General features: G+C 50.4%; 2 protein-coding genes across 3 annotated transcripts; one reads left to right on the top strand and one right to left on the bottom strand.

Annotated features, from left to right (window-relative positions):
* Positions 1 to 405: 405 nt before the first annotated feature.
* On the bottom strand, positions 406 to 8,534 carry LOC144065702 (sodium/calcium exchanger 1-like). Of its 2 annotated transcripts, XM_077588709.1 has the most exons (16): positions 8,393 to 8,534; positions 6,928 to 7,124; positions 6,644 to 6,783; positions 6,431 to 6,583; positions 6,120 to 6,347; positions 5,687 to 6,034; positions 5,348 to 5,611; positions 5,192 to 5,288; positions 4,913 to 5,104; positions 4,554 to 4,746; positions 3,531 to 3,637; positions 3,334 to 3,446; positions 3,154 to 3,189; positions 2,795 to 2,894; positions 2,169 to 2,441; positions 406 to 2,095 (listed from the first exon to the last, which is right to left on the bottom strand). In XM_077588709.1, exons 2-16 carry the CDS (start codon positions 7,067 to 7,069, stop codon positions 1,716 to 1,718), a joined length of 2,766 nt encoding a protein of 921 aa, XP_077444835.1. In that variant the 5' UTR covers positions 7,070 to 7,124; positions 8,393 to 8,534; the 3' UTR covers positions 406 to 1,715. The 2 variants fall into 2 exon arrangements, with proteins under 2 accessions (XP_077444835.1, XP_077444836.1); XM_077588710.1 differs by lacking the exon at positions 3,154 to 3,189.
* Positions 8,535 to 18,356: 9,822 nt separating this feature from the next.
* On the top strand, positions 18,357 to 20,471 carry LOC144065712 (uncharacterized). Its single transcript, XM_077588730.1, has 4 exons — positions 18,357 to 18,525; positions 18,747 to 18,887; positions 18,962 to 19,188; positions 19,266 to 20,471. The coding sequence occupies exons 2-4, from the start codon at positions 18,755 to 18,757 to the stop codon at positions 19,380 to 19,382; spliced, it is 477 nt and encodes a 158-aa protein (XP_077444856.1). The 5' UTR covers positions 18,357 to 18,525; positions 18,747 to 18,754; the 3' UTR covers positions 19,383 to 20,471.
* Positions 20,472 to 20,487: the final 16 nt, after the last annotated feature.

The following is a 20,487-nucleotide window of genomic DNA, read 5'->3' as shown; positions in this document are numbered from 1 at the left end:
CTACACAGAACGTCCCGTTTCTTGTAGAATGTTTGAAAATACACAGACCACGCATGCGCAGAAACACTATGGCAGGGTGCAACTTACCAACATAACCCAAATAAAAGTTGTATTTTTTTACAACTTATATTTCATTATTAAGAACTGGTTTTGAGTCTTGTTCCTATATGTTTTTCGGTCTAGATCTCTGTCCGGTTGCTTTTGGATGACGTCACTCTCAAATTAAATACCTACACCAGGGGTAGGGAACCTATGGCTCGGGAGCCATATGTGGCTCTTTCCATGGGTACATATGTCTCTCTACTAACCTGTGAGGTCAAATATGGAAATCATTGGTGAGAGAACTGAGTCCCGAACACACTAATAAGAGCGTCACTGCGGTGTCGACACTACCTGTACCCCTACTTTAATCATAATTTTGTTTTTTATTACTCTTCTGCATGCATGACATCATTGATACTGATTTATTATCCACACAATAATAACGTTGTCAAAAGAATTCAGAGACTTTTTGTACGTTAAAAGTGATGAAATAACAAAAAAATAACAAATCCCACTTTCATATATTTTTACTTTTCTATCCCGAGAATGGCTCTCAAGAAATAACATTAGAAAATATGAATTGTTTATGGCTCTCTCTGTCAAAAAGGTTCCCGACCCCTGACCTACACGAAAGCTACACGCAAAAGTGCAGTACAAAATAAGTTCTTCATTTTTTAAATGGCATACAGTGATGCCACACACACTTTTATTTACACAATTTTGGGATAATTTACCACCAGTTCAATAAACCGTACAGTCAGGTAATAATAAACATCCTTGAGACAATGTTATTCGTTTAAGGATTTAAAAATATTACTATTTACTACTCTGGGAACATCAACAGTTTGTCACTGTGTTCATGCATTGAAACGTTCACTCTTTAAAAAAAATGTCCTGCTTTCTGGCCTTCTTTTCTGGTCTAATCACAGAAATAAAAAATAAAAAAATGAAATAACATGTAACACTTTGGAACAGAAGCACTTTGTGAATGATACTGGGAGAGACTACTGTTAACGGGACACCAAAAACATTTCGTTCTGAGAAAACCTCACAATTCGAAAGTTACTACGTTGATTAGGACAAAGTGTAAACGACATTTGGATTTCCTGACCATTGTAAAATTAGATTTGAACCAGCAGGCGGCGCTACAAGCGCATTATACTTCAGTTTGGAGCTTCACTATACCGATTGAATGGAAATGAGTCATGGAAGATCTACCGTGGTGGTAACATGACATGACGAAGAAAGAAGCTTTGACTATGTTCCCATCTAGCAGCTAAACAAATAGACACTTCTGGGATTTTTTTTCTCGGTAGATCTCCGAAGACGACAAACAAAAGTCCAATTGGAAAACTCAAAAGTGCAAAGAAAACCAATCTGGCTCGACGCGGATTTTCGCTCGCAAACAAACAACGTGCAAGTCGGTCACCGCTTGGCAGATTGCACTGGCTTGAATCGATGGCGGCCACTAAGTTCATTTGTAATAAAGCCGTTAGAATCGTTAGCTTGGAGTGTTATTATGCCAAAGTTGCGAATTGCACGGTCGGTCAATTTAAGAAACTCTTTGTCTCGTGGTCAAATAGTTATTTTTGGCAACAACAATACAGGCGATCGGCCGAAGCGAGCGTTCCGGCCGTAGCGACGGACCCTTACGTCCTCGGGGCGGTGTCCGTCTACAAGGCGGGCAGGAGGCAGTAGGCGTCGAGGGCGGCCAACAGGATGTAGACGAGCCAGAGCGAGACGAAGAAGAGCGAGGTGAGCGCCTTGCTAGTCCTGGGGCCGCCCAGCTCCCCGCCGGCCACGCCGGGCCGCCGGCGGTAGAGCAGCGTGGCCACGCACAGCGACGCCAGGGCGGTGAAGAGGGTGACGGAAAAGGCCAGGTTGCCCGGGTCCACCCGGAAGGCTCGCCCGCGGGAGCGCCAGACCACGGCGGCCATGGTCCACGCCACGCCGATGCCCAGGAAGACGTTGACGGCGTTGGAACCCGTCACGTTGCCGATGGAGGCGTCGGCGTACTGGTCCTGGATGGCCGCCACTTTGCTGGCGAAGGTATCTGTGGGAGAGGTGGGCGGGTGTGAGGTGGGCGGGCTAGCGTACGTACGTTCGTTCGTCCGTTCGTTCCCGACCTGGCACGGAAGTCCCGAGCGCCACAAAGACCACGGCGGTGACCGAGTCCTTGAGCCCCACGGTGCAGCCAAAGTGCGAGGCCAGGTCGCCGGTGACGGCCGTCAACACGCCGATGAGCGAGATGGACACGAAGAAGCAGGCCCAGCCGTTCCAGTACTCGGTGGGCGGCACGAAGGCGAAGACCACCTTCCAGAAGACCGTCAGGAAGTGCATGATGTAGTCGAAGCAGGAGGGCAGACGCTCCTCGCCGCTCTCGTCCTCGTCGTCGTCTCCTGGCACGGACGGCGAGTTTAGTTTCGCTACCAAAATTCATAACCCATGTCCATTAAAATGCAAGATTCAACCAGTCCTACTCTTAATGTGTATTTATATTTTAGACAACTGGAATGAATACTGTGACCTACATTTAGCATTTAGGCTAATCACTATAATAATGCTAGTACAGTGGTACCTCGTGATACAAGGTCGAGGTACAACTGTACATGAACAGATTAGCCCTTTTTTAATGACTACCTTCGTTCGGCTTTATCCAGTACAATTGAAGAGCACTTAACTCCAAGAAAAAGGGGAAAGTTTCCAAATGTGTCATCGAGCCAAATAGGACCGTGTTGGTGTGCGCACTTACCCGCACTGACGGTCACTGCACTGACAAACTGCTCCCTCCAGCTACTGCTTCCCACCACCAAGGCCAGGTTCGTCTTCTTGATCAACTTGTCCACCGTGTTCTGCTCACCCACACGGGCACCCACGCAAGACGGGGTCGTGCGTCCAAGCCAGCGCACGCGGCAGAAAGCAGCAAAGCCAGAGAAATCTCAGCTCGTTAAGAGGCTCCCGCGAGAGGCGGCGGAAAGTGCTGATTTCGAGCCTCTTCAAAGAGGACTCAAAAAACAACGTGGAAATTGGGAGCCATGCGAGCGTACGAGTGGACCGTAGAGACAAAAGCAAGAAAAATGAGATGGACAGAAAGAAAAAATAATGGACAACCTTGCGACGTCGCTCCAGAAGCACATTCACTGCTCTCTACATCCACACACACACACACAAATGGGATAGGATCATTAAATGAATCATCTGGAAGAATTCCATTTGCCTTGGGATTTGGATTCTCATCCATTGCAGTCAAGCGCTAAATGATGCGTTTGGGGAAACTCCGGAAAAGGCTACCTTGAATTCGTACGACTCCTCGATGACGATCTGGGACCGCGTGTGCTCGCCCAGGCTGGGGCAGCCCATCTTGGCCACCTCCTCCTCTGCCGGTTTGTTCTCGTTGGAGTCCCCTGAGAAGACGCCACGCCGTCATTTCGGGGGGCGAAAGACAACCTTAACCAATCCCGTCCGAGCGGCTCGGGCCGTCCTCGCACCGTGTTTGTGTCCGGGCTCCAAGAGGACGGGTTCGCCCAACTCCAGTGTGAAGGCCTTGTTCTTCTCGTACTCCTCGTCGTCGATGATCCTCACCTCGATGACCTTCCTGCGTTGCCGGTGGGGAGGGAAGAGCTCGTCAACTCCAACGGTACACGATCGATTGGTCGCCGGTCTTTTGGTCGCCCGGAAGGTTATTGATAATTACCATTTAAATCGATGCTCAAATTCCCGAAATACAAACTGCAAATGATTATTTAGTCATACTTAATGCCCTAGTAATTATTAGGCTAAAAAAAAGCTCAAAATTTCCCAGACTTTTATTGTTTTTTGTTGGAGAACTTGTTCAGACCCTGACTGACGTCGCTTCTTAAAGGGACAACGCATGTACATACAAACTCTTCTTATACACTCACACGTCGGCTCAGTGAAAGTGCTCATGGCCATTGTTGGCTTTTATTGATGCGTAGACCGTCTTGTTTTTCCTTGTTTTGGTGTCAGTCTTTTGGTCGCCGGTCTTTTGGTCGCCCATTGTCGCGGTCCGGGAGACCAAAAGACCAGCGACCAAAAGGCCGGCAACCAATCGACCGCACACGACTCAAACCAGCGCGCGGATAAACAACATTCATCCCGCGGCCCGGCGCCCCGGGCGGAATGCAGCGAGCGGGTTTAGCTTCACGCCCTACTTCCCTTCTAATTAAAAAGACCCTTCTCCTTTAATTAGCGCTCGCGCACGCTTCCGTGCCCGCTAAATGAGAGATGTCTTTGGAGGTCGAAAGACCAAACCCTAATCTGACTGCAAGCACATTTCTTAAGTGGACTAAAACAAAAAAGAGCAATTTCACGAGATGCGCCTGTGGGTCACTTGTGTTCATTTGGGGGCATTTATGTCTACAGTGCATTTCTGCTTACTTTCCTATTTGAGAAAGTTTTTTTTTTATCTCCAAAATGTGTACTAGACGGTCATTCCGCTAAAATGAGACGGAAACTTTTTTTCTGGGCTCCCGGTTCTCGTTTCAACTCACATGGTCTCGTCGTTTTGGAACTCCAGCTTGCCCGCCGCCGCCTCGTAGTCGTCGCCCCGCCTGGCCGTGCCGTCCAGCGTCCGGTAGGGGACGGCCACCAGTCCCCGGGCGCCCGAGGTGCGCAGGACCTTCACCTCCATCACGCCCACGCTCTCGCTCACGCGCTGACTGCCGCTCTCGAAGGTAAAAATCCCTGAGGAGGAAGAGGGGGACTCTCCATCAAAGCGGTTAGCGTCGCTCGCGCGTGGGCCTTCGGAAGCTTTGATGGCATCCCGGTGGAGCGGCGCCGAGGCCCCCGCCGTCGCGCGCTGGCTCGCTCCTCCGCCCGTTCGCGCGGGGATCCGTCCCCCGGAGCTCACCGGCGTGGTCGTCGTCGTAGATGGTCACCGTGGCCGTGCAGTCGTCGCCCAACACGGCGTCCGGAGCGGGCGCGCCGTCGGGGGCGGACGTGCTGATCTCGGGGAGGCCCGCCAGCCGGGGGTTGCTCAGGTGCACGTAGAAGTACTCATCCTCCTCGAAGATGTCGTCGTCGATCACCCCCACCGTTATCTCTGCGGGGAAGGAAGGAGATGAGAGAAATTGGAAAGGCTGCTTATTTGAAGGCGGCCGCTAATTTAGCGCCCTCCCTTCGTCCGCACCTTTCAGGGTCTCGCCCGGCTTGAAGAGAAGCGTCCCCTCGGCAAACTCGTAGTCGGAGCCGGCGTTGGCCGTGCCGTCCTCGGTGCGGTAGTCCACCTGGAGGTAGAGTGGGCTGGGTGAGGGCCGGCGGGGTGGGATCCCTCCACCCGGCTCACCTTGACGGCGATGCCGGGGTCTCCCCCGTGCCTGGCCACGGTCAAGTTGAGCGAGCCGCAGTTCTCGAAGCACTGGTACGAAGCGGGCTGGAACTCCAGCCGGATGGTGCGGGGGTCGTCGTCTTGGGCCCGGCTCTCGTGCCTGCTCACCACCTTGCGAGCCTGGTCGGCGGCATGTTTCTTCAGGATGTTCCCGGCGCCGATCATCATCCTGGTGGCTTGGATGCGGTAGAACGCTCGGCTCTTCTGCTGCTGCACCAAAACCTGATGGGCCCAAAATCGGGAGCGCCGTCATTCCCGCCCGGACGGCTACGGCCACTCGATGACGTTCCGACGTACCTGATAGTTGGCCATCTCCACCAGCTGCTCCATTTCTTTGTCCGGGTGCCGCTGCTTCAGCTCCTTGAGCGTCCGGGCCATGTCGCGGCGGGCCTCGTCCTCCCCGTCCTTGGCCACGCCCTCTTCCGCCGCTGACACCGTCTGGCCGTCCATCTCCAGCATGTCCATCTTGGTGGGGCCGCCCGGGCCCCCATCCGGGTCCCCCTCCGTCTCGATGATGACGCCACGCTGCTTGTCCACGCGGTAACGCCTACCGGTGTACTTGTAGAAAAGGAGGCGGCGGTCCGCCACCCACGCCTGGATCACGCACAGGGGGAAGAAGAGGAAGGTCAGCACCGCCTCCCAGACCTACGAGGAGCAGAAAAAAATAGACAAAGAAGAAATGAGTTGTTTTTTTCCCTTTCCCGTTCGATTTCCAAGGATCTGGCCTCACCTCCACTTCGCCTGGCGAGAAGACGCTGAGGATGAGGTAGAGCCAAATGTAGGCGAAGATGCTCCAGGCGGCCGTGACGAAAAAGACCCGCAAGTGTTTGATCTTGCGCGTCTCGCCGTCGGGCACCACGTGGACGCACAGCGCGATGATGACGAACATGTTGAAGGCGGCGCTGCCCACGATGGTGCTGGGACCCAGAGAGCCGGCCGAGAAGTTGTGTCCGCACACCTGTCGGGAAAGAGCAGGTCAAGTACTCGTGGAAGACCCCCCGAGGTCCGCCGCTCCCGAAAAAGATCCAATCGCGGACCCACCTCGATGACGGACAGCAGGATCTCCGGGGCGCTGGAGCCCAGGGCCATGAGGGTGAGGTTGGAAACGGTCTCGTTCCAGATCCTGACCGTGGTGGTGGTGGTCTCGCCGTTGGGCCTCTTGATGGTGATCTCTTTCTCCTGGGAGGTGATCACCTGCGGAAAACGACGAGGTGCTCAGGGTCGAGTGGCCATGCCCCCGTTCTGAACACCTACCTCGATGGAGGACATGAATCGATCTGCAATGATGCTCATGCCCAGGAACATGTAGACCAGCGCTACAAAGTACACGATGGCTCGAGCCACTTTGTCCCCCACGGACGGATTTTGGGGGTTCCACATGGGCAGAACAACACCTAAAATACACAAGAGTGTGATTTAGATCTCTTTGAAGTCAACCGTGTGTCCGTTGATTAGTCGCAAGTGCACCAACTTCCTCGCCATCGACGGTGCGCGCCGTAGCGCCGTCAATGGCGGCCGCCGGGCTAAATAGCACCCACCGTCCTGACACGGGTCCCCCCCGGCGGAGCAATTGCTATCCGACGACGAGTGGGCGCATCCGGCGCAGGACAGGAAGACCAGCAATATGGCCCCCAGGTGATAGCGCGAGGACGGCGACCGGTCGCCGGCACGTGGAGACATGACTCTGACTCTTCCGAGCGTCCTCGGAAGAAGCGGCGAAAATGGCACCCCCCACCTGGAACAAAAAAACAACAATGTGACAATAACGTCGATGCGGTTTTATAGTTCCATGCCAACGCCAACGTGTCCGCCGCCACGCCGTAATCCGCCGGGACAATATACAGCCAAGAGAGGATGACGCGTACACACTAGTTGAGCACTTAGTCATACGCGATGCCACCGGCGGGAAGCGGTCGACCTCGTCAGGGAGTCTTTGGACTCGGGAGGTGTCGCTTGGACGCGCCGTCAAACTGGCTTGGGTCAGGGGTTACGTGGAGTCTTTTCGTGCGGATAATAACGTACAAAAATCACCGTGCCGATCAAAAAGATATCTTCATGGAGATCGGTACACGGTCAATTGATCGCCGGTCTTTTGGTCGCCCGGAAGGATATTGATAATTACCATTTAAATCGTTGCTCAAATTCCCCAAATACAAACTGCGAATGACTATTTAGTCATACTTAATGCCCTATTAATTATTAGGCTAAAGAAAAGCGCCAAATTTCCCATACTTTTAATGTGTTTTGTTGGAGAACTTGTTAAGACCCTGACTGAACTGACGTAGCTTCTTAAAGGGCCAACGCATGTACATACAAACTCTTCTTATACACTCACACGTCGGCTCAATGAAACTGCTCATGGCCATTGTTGCCTTTTATACATGTGTAGACTGTGTTGTTTTACCTTGTTTTGTCGACCAATCGACCGCACACGAGCCAGCTCACCCAGTTGCGTAAAATGGGCCAATAAGTATCCTCTAAGTAAAGTGGGTAAATTGTTTGTTGATTTGTGTTATTACTGTCTAAAGCAATATGGTGATTGTTGTTTTTAAATAGAGATGATCCACTCCCATTTTGTTTTGGGTTTGTATATTTTCTCTAGGTAAGACCTGTCTGCTGCATCACCCTCTGGACCTTTTCATTACTGTAACAAGTTACCAAGTCATATATTTTCATGAAAGTCATGAAAATAATTTATTGATGCGTAGACCGTGTTGTTTTACCTTGTTTTGTCGCCGTTCTTTTGGTCGTCGGTCTTTTGGTCGCCCGTTGTCGCGGTTGGGGCCACCAAAATATGGCGACCAAAAGACGGCAACCAAAAGACGGCGACCAAAAGACCGGCGACCAATCAACCGCACACGGTGGAGATCACAAGCAAAGCACGTTCCGACGTAAGCGGAAGCCCAGATCAATGAGAAAGCACAAACGAGGCTCTTTTCTTTCGGCATCCCGTTCGCAAAAGGTCGAGGCAAACAAAGGCCGGCCCCCGACGGCGTGACTCACCTGCGCCGATTTTGCACACGGCTTTCGGGAGCGCTCGTGACCTCCTTTTCCCCGCGTTCCCTGTCTCGCTCCAAATTCTCCAAACGCTCCCAGAAGGCGTCCCGGCCTTGTTGCGCACCGTCGGTTCCCGGGTCACGCTCCGCCGCCGCCCGCCGCCGCCAAGCGCGCCGAGCCAACGTGACCAGACGCCAGATCGGCCTGATTTACCAGCGTTTATTCCCAGTCTTGCATGTCCGCAGGACTGGGAAGGCATTCGGGGGCGCCGCTGTCGCTGTGGAATAAAAAGAAGACAAAAAAAGCCTGCTTTAAGGACTGTTGGGATGCATTTTCACTCAGTCAATGACATTGACGACAATAGACGTCAAATTCATTGAAAACTGGGAGGAGTTGGCTCGGTACTCGGTCGTTTGGTCACCGGTCTTTTGGTCGCCTGGAAGGTTATTGATAATTACCATTGAAATCGTTGCTCTAATTCCCTAAATACAAACTGCGAATGACTACTTAGTCATACTTTATGCCCTATTAATTATTCGGCTAAAGAAAAGCTTCAAATTTCCCAGACTTTTATTGTGTTTTGTTTGGAGAACTTGAGAACCCTGACTGACGTCGCTTCTTAAAGGGACAATGCATGTACATACAAACTCTTCTACACTCACATGTCGGCTCAGTGAAACTGCTCATGGCCATTGTTGGCTTTTATTGATGCGTAGACCGTCTTGTTTTACCTTGTTTTGCCGCTGAACTTTTGGTCGCCGGTCTTTTGGGTCCGGGCAACCAGAACACCGGCGACCAAAAGTCCGGCAACCAAAAGACCGGCAACCAAACGACCGCACATGAGTTGGCTCACGTTGATGGCGTTCAATGCCCAATTCCTTTGGAGTGTAAGGACAAAATCCACAGCTAATAAAGACACAAAGTGATTAGAAAACCAAGTCAATATGGAAAACAAAAAATGCTAAAAGCAGGTGGTGAATTTTGGATGAATCAAATTCTTTTGATTTAAAAACTTCTACAATGCAACTTGTCTTGACTCTTTTCAAGTGCCCCCAAAATGTGGAGCCAAAATGGCAGGCGGACTTGGGAAGAGGGAACAAATTCATTGAACCCTCAGACATCGTTAGCCCTTGGGCAACGTGTGTGTAAGTGTGTTTGTGTGTGTTCGTGTGTGTGTGTGTTGACTCATAAATGTCAAACCAGGCGGAAGAGCAAAGTGCAGTTGATTTGAAATGACTCTGCAAGCGTGCTCATCCAAAGGGCCAAATCGCCAAGCGTGCGTGTCCGTTCGCGGCCGACGTCCTTCCGCCCGTCGGCCTTTCCCCGACACCGAATCGCGGCGGCGGTGGCGGCGAGAGAATCGGCGTCCGATCCGTTTGGATCGGGACGCTCCATTCCCTCCTTTGCCTTTGCGCCACTTTCCCCGCTTCCCTGGCTTTTCCCGCGTTACACTCGCACGGAGAAAATCTAAGCGGCGCCGACGCACGTCGCATCCAATAATAGTCGGCGGCCGCGGCGGAGAGGGGAATGGAACCATAAGCTGTCAGCCCGCCTGCCCGCGTGCCCGAGTGAAGGCGACGACATAAAGTGGCTCCCGTGCCATTGTCATGGCGATTAATAAGCTACCGTCGTCTCCAGAAAACATCGTGACGTGCGGGAGAGGAGCTCGGCTTCCGTCGCACGTTCCTCCCAAAAATAGACAAAATCGTCGCAATGGCGGTTTTATCCAAAAAGGGAACGGGAAATTTGAGCTAAAACGATTGAAACGGCGACCAATCTTCTTTCACTCCCGGACCGACGGCCGACCGCCGCGCTCGACTGCTCGCACGGTCCCCGGCGTTCGGCTTTTCCCGTCTCGTTCATTTTTAATGCGCCCGCGACGCATGAGAATGAATATTCAAAGAGCCAAGCGCGCATTTGCCCACGTTTCTAAGCCGGGGCGAGGACGACGGCGCTAATGTACGCGTCGATCGGCGGAAAAGCGGATTGGGGGGGGACACCCGCAAATTTACGAGGGCCGACTTCTGTTTCTGGGCGGAGTCGCACTTACCTGAGGGCGGGATTGGACGGAGAGCCGCCGATTCACCGGGGCCGCCGAGTACTTGGACCGGACGGTCTTGGATTCCCGCTTGGGATTTGATACCTGAGCACAAGAACATTCACGTTAGCACATAATAGAATGAGCGGACGGCCATATTTTTATTTTTCCGTAGCGTTAGCACAGGGGTCGGGAACCTTTTTGACGAAGAGAGCCACAAACAATTCATATTATTCCTTGTGAGCCATACTACAAATTTAAAAGTCGAAATACATACATGTAAACGAGTTCCTTTTCATTTTTTTTTAGTAATTTCACCACGGCTCTGGACTCAATAACTAAAATGCGCAAAGTACTACGGTCGCAAACGTCCAATGCATTTGAAGTGGAAGGGCGCGACGCCAGGCGATGGTTAGCGCCGCAACAACGAGACGCCCCAAAGTTGCTAAGCGGTAACACAAAAGAGACAAGTACGTACGTACCACAATCGGCCCAGACCAGAACTCACAGAGACCAGATGGAGACCTTAGAACAGTTTCAAGAGAGGACAAAACTGAGACCGTAAACTAGCAGGACTACTAGCGTGTGCTTTCGCGTGCAGCTGCGTCCAGGTGTGGCTCATCCCTCAAACCGCCGCCCCCCTCCCGGCCCTCCAATCCTAATCCCCGACCAGCGCACAATGTATGCAATCCCATAATGCGTGGAACACGTATGGCATTACGCAACGCCCAGCCATAATCTCCACCCTGAGCCTTTGGCGCAGATGGGGAGGCCCGCCCAAACGCCCTGGCCAGATTGCGCGGAACAACGCAGGCGTTCCGATGCGCCGCGGGTGCGCTCCGGGATCGCTTTACGTACGCGTCCTCGGACGCACGGACGGACGCCACGGCGCCCGGAGCCGCCGCGGCCCACCAAACTGAGAGAAAGCAATTAAAACGAAGCACGCACATGAACGGCGTTCGGCAAAATCCAAGAATTGACACCGGCCGAAGGGAAAGGGGGCGTGTCTAAGTGCGGGCAGCCAATTAACCCGACGGCAACGGCACGCTAACGGGGGCCCCGATGCCTTTTGAAATGTTACCAAAATGCAAGTGCGTTCCAAGCTAAAGACATTTGAAATCTCTCGGCGCCCCCTAGGGGTAGGGCCCCCATTCGCTAGCTTTAATTGGGAGCTCTCGCCAAGGAGGGACAAAGCGAGGATTAAGAGGATTCATTATCCCTGGCCGCTTGGTTTTCCCGGGCGATCGTCAGGGGATCCATGATGATCCTCAAAATGGTACGGGCGCGCTACTGGCGGGCGATGAGCAGATTACGTAAAGCGGGTTGAGAATTGAGAGCATGAAGAATTGCGCCACGGTTACTCGCGCGCGGGGGGAGACGTAGGAATGCGGGTGGGACGGGACTTGAAAAGAAGGCTCGCGGTTGAAACCAAATAAAGAGTGTCAAAACAAACCACGCCTTCCCTTGGTGAGTCCATTTCTCGTAAGCCAAGTCGTTCCTTTTGAAATACATTTTGGACTAAGCCAGGGGTCGGGAACCTTTTTGAAAGAGAGAGCCATAAACAATTCATATTTTCTAATGTTATTTCTTGAGAGCCATTCTCAGAATTGAAAAGTAAAAATACACAAAGTGTTTTTTTCTTGTAATTTCACCACTTTTAAAGTACAAAAAGTCTGAATTCTTTTGACAACATTGTTATGCTATTGCTAAGAAATCAGTATCAATGAGATCATGCATGCAGAAGAGTAATAAAACACAACTTTAGGATTAAAGTGGTGGTGGCTCATATTAGTGCGTTCGGGACTCAGCGCTCTCACCGGTGATTTCCATATTTTACCTCACAGGTTATTGGCGAGCCATATGCACCTATGGAAAGAGCCACATATGGCTCCCGAGCCATAGGTTCCCTGGACTAAACGGTGGAACTTGACCTCCTTTTTTTTGGGTTCTCCAACGCTTGCTCTTTGATTTCACGCTTGACAAAAGTGAGCGGTCGCCATCCTCTATTTTGGTTACACCGGGAGCCCAGCGCAAACCGCGGGAGCTGGGCGGGGAACGCAAATGACAGGGTGTCCAACTTGGAAGTCAGCGAGCGACGAGTGCCCACCATCTGCTCCTCCGCTGCTATTCGCGCTAACGTGGCTACGCTACCGTAGGCATCTAGCGGGGACGCTAACGTTGCGTTTATTTTGGATCGACGCAACAGTGAAGGGAATCTCGGAGAGAGGGATTACTAAGGGATGTCCCGCGCGAGAACCCCAGCGGGAGGAAGTGACCACGGGGCGTAAAGAGCTTAGCGCGCACCAGAATAGAGGCCGAGACGCCCGCCAGCGCTTGGCCGCCGTTCCCGTGGCGCTCGCTAGCCCGCTCCCTGGCGGCCGAAAGCGTGCCGATGTTTTGACAAGGTCGGATTAGCCGCCCAATTTTTAGACCCAGTCGAGGAAAGGAAGCGCTCGCCCGCTTTCCACGGAGACGGACGTCCGATCCGTTTGAACGAGGAGGGCCGGCGTGGCTTCCTGTCAAAATGGATGGGAAGGTAAAAAACACGCAACAGCTTGCGTTCCTGAATTATTCAACGCGTGACATGTCTGGCCTTGAATTATGTATCCCACTTGGAAAAATGCTCACATCTCTTTTTTTTCTTGATTGGATTATTTCGGGGCGCTAGAGGGCTCCCTCTAGTGGCGCGACAAAGCATTGCTTCTGACTCTGAGCAAAGTTTTTTCTCGTGCTGACCAAAATGGGAGTGTTTTTTTCTTCTGGTCCAAAATGTGTCAATTACTGAGATACGATCCAGTTTGCTTAAATCGTAATAGCTTTTTTGCTGCCAATAGAATTTAGCCAAACGAAGAAATGAAACATGCAATAAGCTTTTAACGATCCCTCAGGAAAAAAACAAACGGAATATGATTTTGGATTCTATTTATGACAGAGCAGTAAAAATGAAATACGATACGCTGGCGTCAAAACGATGTCTCAAATGGTCCTCGTGCATAGCCTAGCGCTAGTTTTCGACTTTCCGCCACACCGTACGAAACGACGCCACGTCTGGTTTGTCGGCGCCAGCCCGAGATTGGCCACGGCGAAATGGGAAAGGCGTCCGCTGATTTACAACTCTGCGCACAAAAGCGGACGGAGCCACGAGCGTCGCCTCCCGGAAAAAAAGTCCATGGGAGCGTTCGAGTCGGTCCGTGTGCGATTGAGGCGCACCGACGGACCCCCCAACCCCCCCAACCCCCCCAAGCCGCCGCGTCGCCATCCGCAGACCCGGCACGCCGGCTCACCTCAGCCCAGGAGGGGCGCGACGCAAATAGCCCGCAAATAGCACGGCGACAGACCTCGACGGCGGTGTGGATTTGTGGACTCACCGCTTTAGTCGGCGTCCGAGTGGGTCAGTGTCTCATCCACTCTCTCCCTCTCTCTCTTTCTCATCCTTTCCGTCGGTGGAGCGATCAGTGGCTCGATGCACCGCGCCACTTCGCTCTTTCTCCTCTTCTTCCTCCTCCTCCTCCTCCTCCTCCTCCTCCTCGGCCGGCGAGCATGCGCGCTGCTACTTTCCGTCTTTCCTTGGCTCGCTCTACAACATCCCCCCCCCCAAAAAAAAAGTGCATGAATGAGAAATCCCTCGGCGACCAATCCCCTTCCGTCGACGTCCAATCAATCCATGACCATCGCTATGAGCTCTAGCTGACGTTTAAAGTCAACCAGCTCACCTTTTGACCTTTTTCTTGACCTACTGGGACGTTTGGATGATTGATTCCGCCCGTGTGCGGTCTTTTGGTAGCGGTCTTTTGGTCGCCCGAACCGCGACAATGGGCGACCAAAAGACCGACGAGCAAAAGAGCGGCACCAAAACAAGGTAAAACAAGACGGTCTACGCATTAATAAAAGCCAACAATGACCATGAGCAGTTTCACTGAGTGTAGAAGAGTTTGTATGTACATGCGTTGTCCCTTTAAGAAGCGACGTCAGTCAAGGTCTTAGCAAGTTCTCCAACTAAAAACAATAAAAGTCCGGGAAATGTGGAGCTTGTCTTCAGCCTAATAATTAGTAGGGCATGAAGTATGACTAAATAGTCATTCGCTGTTTGTATTTAAGGAATTTGAGCAACAATTTCAATGGTAATTATCAATAACCTTCCGTGCGACCAAAAGACCGGCGACTAATCGACCGTGTACCCATTAAGTATGACTAAAAAATAAAGACCGGCGACCAATCGACCGTGTACCCATTAAGTATGACTAAATAATAATTCGCAGTTTGTATTTAGGGAATTTGAGCAACGATTTCTATGGTAATTATCACTTAACTTCTGGGCGACCAAAAGATCGGCGACCGATCAACCGTGTACCCATTAAGTATGACTAAATAATAATTTGCACTTTGTATTTAGGGAATTTGAGCAACGATTTAAATGGTAATTAGCAATAACCTTCCGGGCGACCAAAAGATCGGCGACCAAAAGACCGGCGACCATTCGACCGTGTACCAATTCCGCCGTATATTTCAATACCTACTCTTATCTGATGTGCTTTTATCTGGACTCTTTTGTATTTATTCGTATATTTATCCCTTTGAGTCCAGCCAAAGTCCAAATAAAATGGCTTGTTTTGTTGCTTTTGTTTTGTTCTTCTTAATAAAAGGTGCTACTTCTCCCTCCCTTATTCAATCCCCGATCAGAACGGAACCAAATCTGGTAGTTAGCCTATTGTAATAAGGCGCGCGCACGAAAATGCAAATGCGGATCTACACCAGACGGGCGCTAGTTTTTCCCAGATGAAAAGAAGGGCGTGTTATTATCTCCATTGTGAACGCAACGTCATCATCACGGAGCGCCAGGCGAGAATTTTGAGGAGGACGAGAAACACGTTGCAGCGTTTGCTATGAAAGGTCAGCCATATTTTGCGGGGATAACGATACCGTGCCACCCACTGGCTTCTTTTTCCCCCCGCTTTCCTCCCCCAACACGGATCCACGCGCCGCCCTTCCCCCCCTTCACGCCGCCACCGCCGATAAAGAACCTGGCTGCCGAGTAAAAAAACACCAAAAAAATAAGCAGTTCATTCTGAAATGGCTTGTAATTTGCTGTCTTTATGATGTTGAGGTGGGAATTGGGAAAGCAAATTAGAAAGAGCTCCAGGTGGAGCACCCCCGCATTGGTGGAGTTTCTTGAAAAAGTCTCAAATTGTGGATTTGGAGGACTTTGACATGGAAAGATTGAATTTCTAATAGAAAAATGATCATCTACGGATGTCATTGTTTCATGTCAAGTTCAAAGGGGGAGGAGCTTAGCCGTTAGAAATGACGCATTATGTTAATACTCATAGGTGATATATATTCAATCTTTAAAATAAATAAATAACGCTCCTCCTCTCAACAATTGCGTGTAACATACCGGCGACTTTGGATGCCGACAGGATCGGGGTACCTTCCACTCATCTGCAGTTTGATTGCCATTCGAATTATTCCCGAGCGGATTGACAAATCAGAATGAATTCACCTGAGAAAACATACAGAAAAGGGGCGTCAAAACAAATAGAAAGTCAACTAGCAACAAATAAGGCAAGATCTCAAACACCAAACAATAGACGAGTAGCTCCTCCAATTCATTTGAAGCAAGTCTATTTTGGGGAGGGATTACCCGCGCCATAAGTGCTTATGGTGGGATTGGGGTGTCACAGCAGACGCATCCTTCACTTCAATTTTGGAGCATTTCGTGAAACTTAGCAGAAGCCGATTCGCTCGCTCGCTCGCACATTTTTCTTAAGCCGGCTGCTTTTTAACGTAGCGTAATTACTAGTCTCCATTTTTATCCCCGAGGGCCGGCCAGCCTCGCCCTGCCGCACATCTGGCGGGTTATATTTGGAAGCGTGGGCGTGCGTGGAAACGCCGGGTGGAAGGAAATCCACCTTGGCGTTTCACCGCCATCGACGGACGTCCGATTCCCGCGGACCAGACGGTGGGTGTCACAAATTCAAAGTATTTTAGCCATTTTTTTATATTCTTTTTATTTTATCCTTCCGTTTAAAGTAGTAGCCATTTGGACACGCATTGTAATTTATCAAAGCTGGGGATTGATGTCTGACACAGAAAAAAACAACACTACAAGACTTGTTCTAAGTGCCTTGGACAAACTAAAGGGCTTAGAGAACAATACCTGAAAATGCCATGGAACTCACTTTTACTTCTAGTTTAATTTTAAATAATTTCCCATTATTTTTAGGAAATATATATTCAAAATGATTTGCTGAGAACCTTAATACAAAGATGAATCTCAACGTTTTCTATGCTGGTGTAAGTTTCCTGGAGTAGGATTTCTGAATTTACAATTTCATTACAGTAGTACTTACTGTTACTACTACTTTATTGTCTCTATTTCTTCTGTCACGTACTGTTCTGCGTGATCTCCAAATGGCTACTACTTTAAACGCAAGGATAAAATAAATAATATAAAAAAATGGCAGCACTTTGTAGTACGTACTTGTATTTAGAAATATGTCCAGCGGGATGCAGTACATGCCCTTGTTATTCCTAAATGAATGTTATCTGTAACGGGTCGTATATGGCCCGCGGGCCGAGGTTGAAAAACATGTACACACGATCCGGGGGCGTTTCTGCGAAACGTCCGTTCGGCGAACTGTCCGTCGGCCAAACGTCCGTCGGCGAATTGTCCGAGTACTGTAAATAGATGTCTCCCCGCAATGGCCATTGTATTGGCCCTTGGGACAATACATTATATATGAATGCAAAGATGTCACATTTTTACGGGAAAAATTGGACGTGCGGGCAAACCGTTCCGTCTTCCCCGAGCGTTTTGACGGCGTGGAGGTAAGACGGCCACGGACAAAACGTGGGAGAAGACGCGCCACGTGCTAGCCACGCCATCCCTTTTGCCCCCCCCCCCCTTTTCTCCGCTCGTGTAAGCTCGAGTGAACTAGTTCAGGCAAAATGCAACGCCGCGGCAACTCCTGTTTAATTCATGTCATTTGACGGAAACAAGCCGCTTCGGCGGCGTGGAAATGAACGCCCAACCGGAAACGTTCCCAGAAAGGCCTTTTAATTCCTCTGGTCGTAGCAAACGGCGCTCATGCATTATTGGCGTCCTCGCTTAGGAATTCTGCCAGTTGTTGTCTTCCTTTAGGCCCCTTGCATTATTCATCGCAACTGAGGTCAGCTATACATTTTTTTTTTGTCATGACACTCTTGGAACTCACAGGCTGTTGATGATTGTCTAAGGTAAAACGTATCACGTTAAAAGATGAGATGACTGTTAAAACGGGACTTTTACGGCATTTAATGTATTATATGTTTACATTAACCCTTTCAGGAACAGTGGTCATCTCTTCAATAGTCATTTACGGCGAGATTAAGTCATAATAGTGAGTTAAAGAGGGTAGTTGATATTAAAAAAAATAATTCTATCAACCAGAGTCAATTTATGAAAAAGAATTATAGAAACGTTTAAGTGTATGAGCCTTGCAAGTGGTCATTGGACAAAGTTACTGGGCAGTAAAGATGTAAAAACAGCTCCATTTTAAAACAATTCTGGTTCGTCAATGGCAGTCTAGCACACGATCATAAAAAGGATTACATTGTAACGACAATATAGTCAAAACTGGCTACATTAAAATACTAGCCCCTAAAATAGATCATGAATGGAAATTGTTTGACTATACTGCCGTCTGGTGGTGAGTTTTGGTACTTACAGAAGGCGATTCTTTTGCTGTTTTGCCGTTTCTCGTCTGTAAAACACACAATTCGAAAGGTTACTTTTCTACTTCTTTTATTCAAATATTGTGTCTGAAATAAAAAAAACATTTTTTGGTCCATTTTTCTGCAAGGGGACTCGAGAGGGAAGGGGCAGCATTGTAGAAAACAAACAAAACAAAAACCCCAGCCAGTCAGCTCAGACCGTGCTCGCAACAGTGACGTCACAGCGCGGCCATTGGCTCCCGGTGTTGGACTGGGAAGGAGAAGAAAAAAAAAGAAAAAAGGAAGGAAGGAAGGCAGAAGATCGCAACAACAGCAACAACAACAACATCGACGAAGACGACGAAGACGTTTTCCAATCGCACTTTAGATCGAGCGGCTTCGTCGCCAGGTAAGAAAATATCCGCCAATGCGCCTTTCGCTGCTTTTTTTCCGGCCGCATTTCGATCGACTCAGTCGCAATCGCAACTTTCTTTTGTTCCGATCGCGAGCGACTACTCGTCCAAGGGCGTGTTGGCGCGTCGCTAAAACTTCTTGACTAGCTCGCCGGCCATTGATTCGTTTCCTGGACCAGAATTCCTCTTAGTTTTGCCACTTTTCCCCCCCTCCCAGATGTCCCAATGGCTGCAAACTTCACCCTATCTGACAGCGAATCTGATCCCTCTGAGGAGGTAGAAGGAGGGGGCCAATCGGAAAAGGAACAGTCCTCCCGCCAAGGCCTTTACCTCACCTTACCTGAGCTCCGAATGACAGGTGAGTTCCACTACATATATTACATTTTTTTTTACAACAACCACCACTAAACGCGAGCTTACGTTCGTTTCCAGCGACGTCCGGCCGGATCCGCCTCAACTCCGAGTCGCACGCCTCCACGGTGTCCAGGGACGAGGAGCTCCAGGCCAGCAGGGCGGAGGAAGAGGCCGGGACGCCCACCGACGGCGCTCCGTTCCGGGGACGCTCCAAATCGGCGCCCCCCGCGCTCTGGGCCGCCAAGAAGTACGGCCGCCAGCTGCGGCGCATGAGCGACGAGTTCGACAGCCTGTTGGACAAAGGGGTGAGACGACTACGACGACGACGCAGTTGCCGCTTCTTACGTCACCCTGTCTTACTTTTTGTTTTGTTTTGGCGCAGGAGTTGAAGTCCAAGAGCCCATCCAGGCCCATCCACCACTCCAAAACCTGGTGGAGCTACCTCTTCAGCCACCAGGAGACGGACGGAGAGAACAGCCACACCTCCCGCACCGAGTAGGCTAGCCTCGGCGCGTTGGCATTTCCGGGGCGGGAAAAGGAAAGGGAAACCCTCCGTTGGACTAAACCCAGAGATGCGGGGACCGCCAGACGTCTCCGGGACCGGAGCGTCGGAGCCCAAATCTGGCCGGAATCAACAATCGCAAAGAACAATGTCGTACAGACAATCTTAATGGTGTCTTTTTTACCGAGTAGGACAAGCACAAACCCCACATGTAACGCTTTTCAGAGATTTCCAAATGTAAATATTGTCGCCAGGTTTACGCGCAGCCGCTTTTTAATCGTTTAAGAGTTTCTACGCTACGTCAAAGACTGGACAATAAGACCACGTAGGAGTCCAAGTACGTATTACCATGTCTACTGTTAACGTGAAGTGCACTGTCAAAAGATAGAAAGTAAGATCTTGGACTCACCTGTTCTGGCTCACTTCCTCTCCGGCCAGCCAATCTACAGAGAGAGAAAAAAATAGGCCCGTTAGCGGTCAGAAAAAGACGACAATTCAGAGAAACTTAATGTTGAAACGAGACCTGGTCAGATGTTAGATCGACCCAGAGGTGGTCGTCGGGTTTTTAGACTTGGACTTTGTAATTTTCAGGGCCTTGGCTAAGCGACGCCCTGCCAAAAGATGGCTTCCGAAAGAGTCGTCGACCATGGGACCATTTGCTATTTTGAGCCTCAAGTGCCGGCACGTACGGCGCACTCGTCACTGGATCTGTAGATGGTTGCTATGGAGAATTAGCCTGGACAAATGTGATCCTCAAATGGCGCCGTTTGTTGTGTCTTTGAAAAACTTTCCAGAGTAGTCTCGGCACGGAATTCCAGACAATCTGAACGATCCGCTTTCTTTTAACCTGTTTCCTCGTGACGGTTGCGCGATTAGACGGAAACGGGGTTTGGCCTCGAGCCAACGTCTGCGACGCCGTGACGCCTGAAAGCGGATCTTTGCGACTCGCCGTTACTTGAACCTCGCTGGGGAATTTTGGAATTGTTTTGACGGATATTTCTACCAGTTTTTTTTCTCCACGGCTGTGAAACGTACCTTGCTCGTGTGCTGTCTGGAATAAATCATGTTGAAGACTCAAGAGTTCAAGCATGATGGTTGGCCT

This window comes from Stigmatopora argus, chromosome 20 (assembly GCF_051989625.1).
Source record: "Stigmatopora argus isolate UIUO_Sarg chromosome 20, RoL_Sarg_1.0, whole genome shotgun sequence".
Classification (NCBI taxonomy): Eukaryota; Metazoa; Chordata; class Actinopteri; order Syngnathiformes; family Syngnathidae; genus Stigmatopora; species Stigmatopora argus.
The sequence above is the reverse complement of the archived record's forward strand: the minus strand, read 5'-3'. Positions and strand labels throughout refer to the sequence as shown.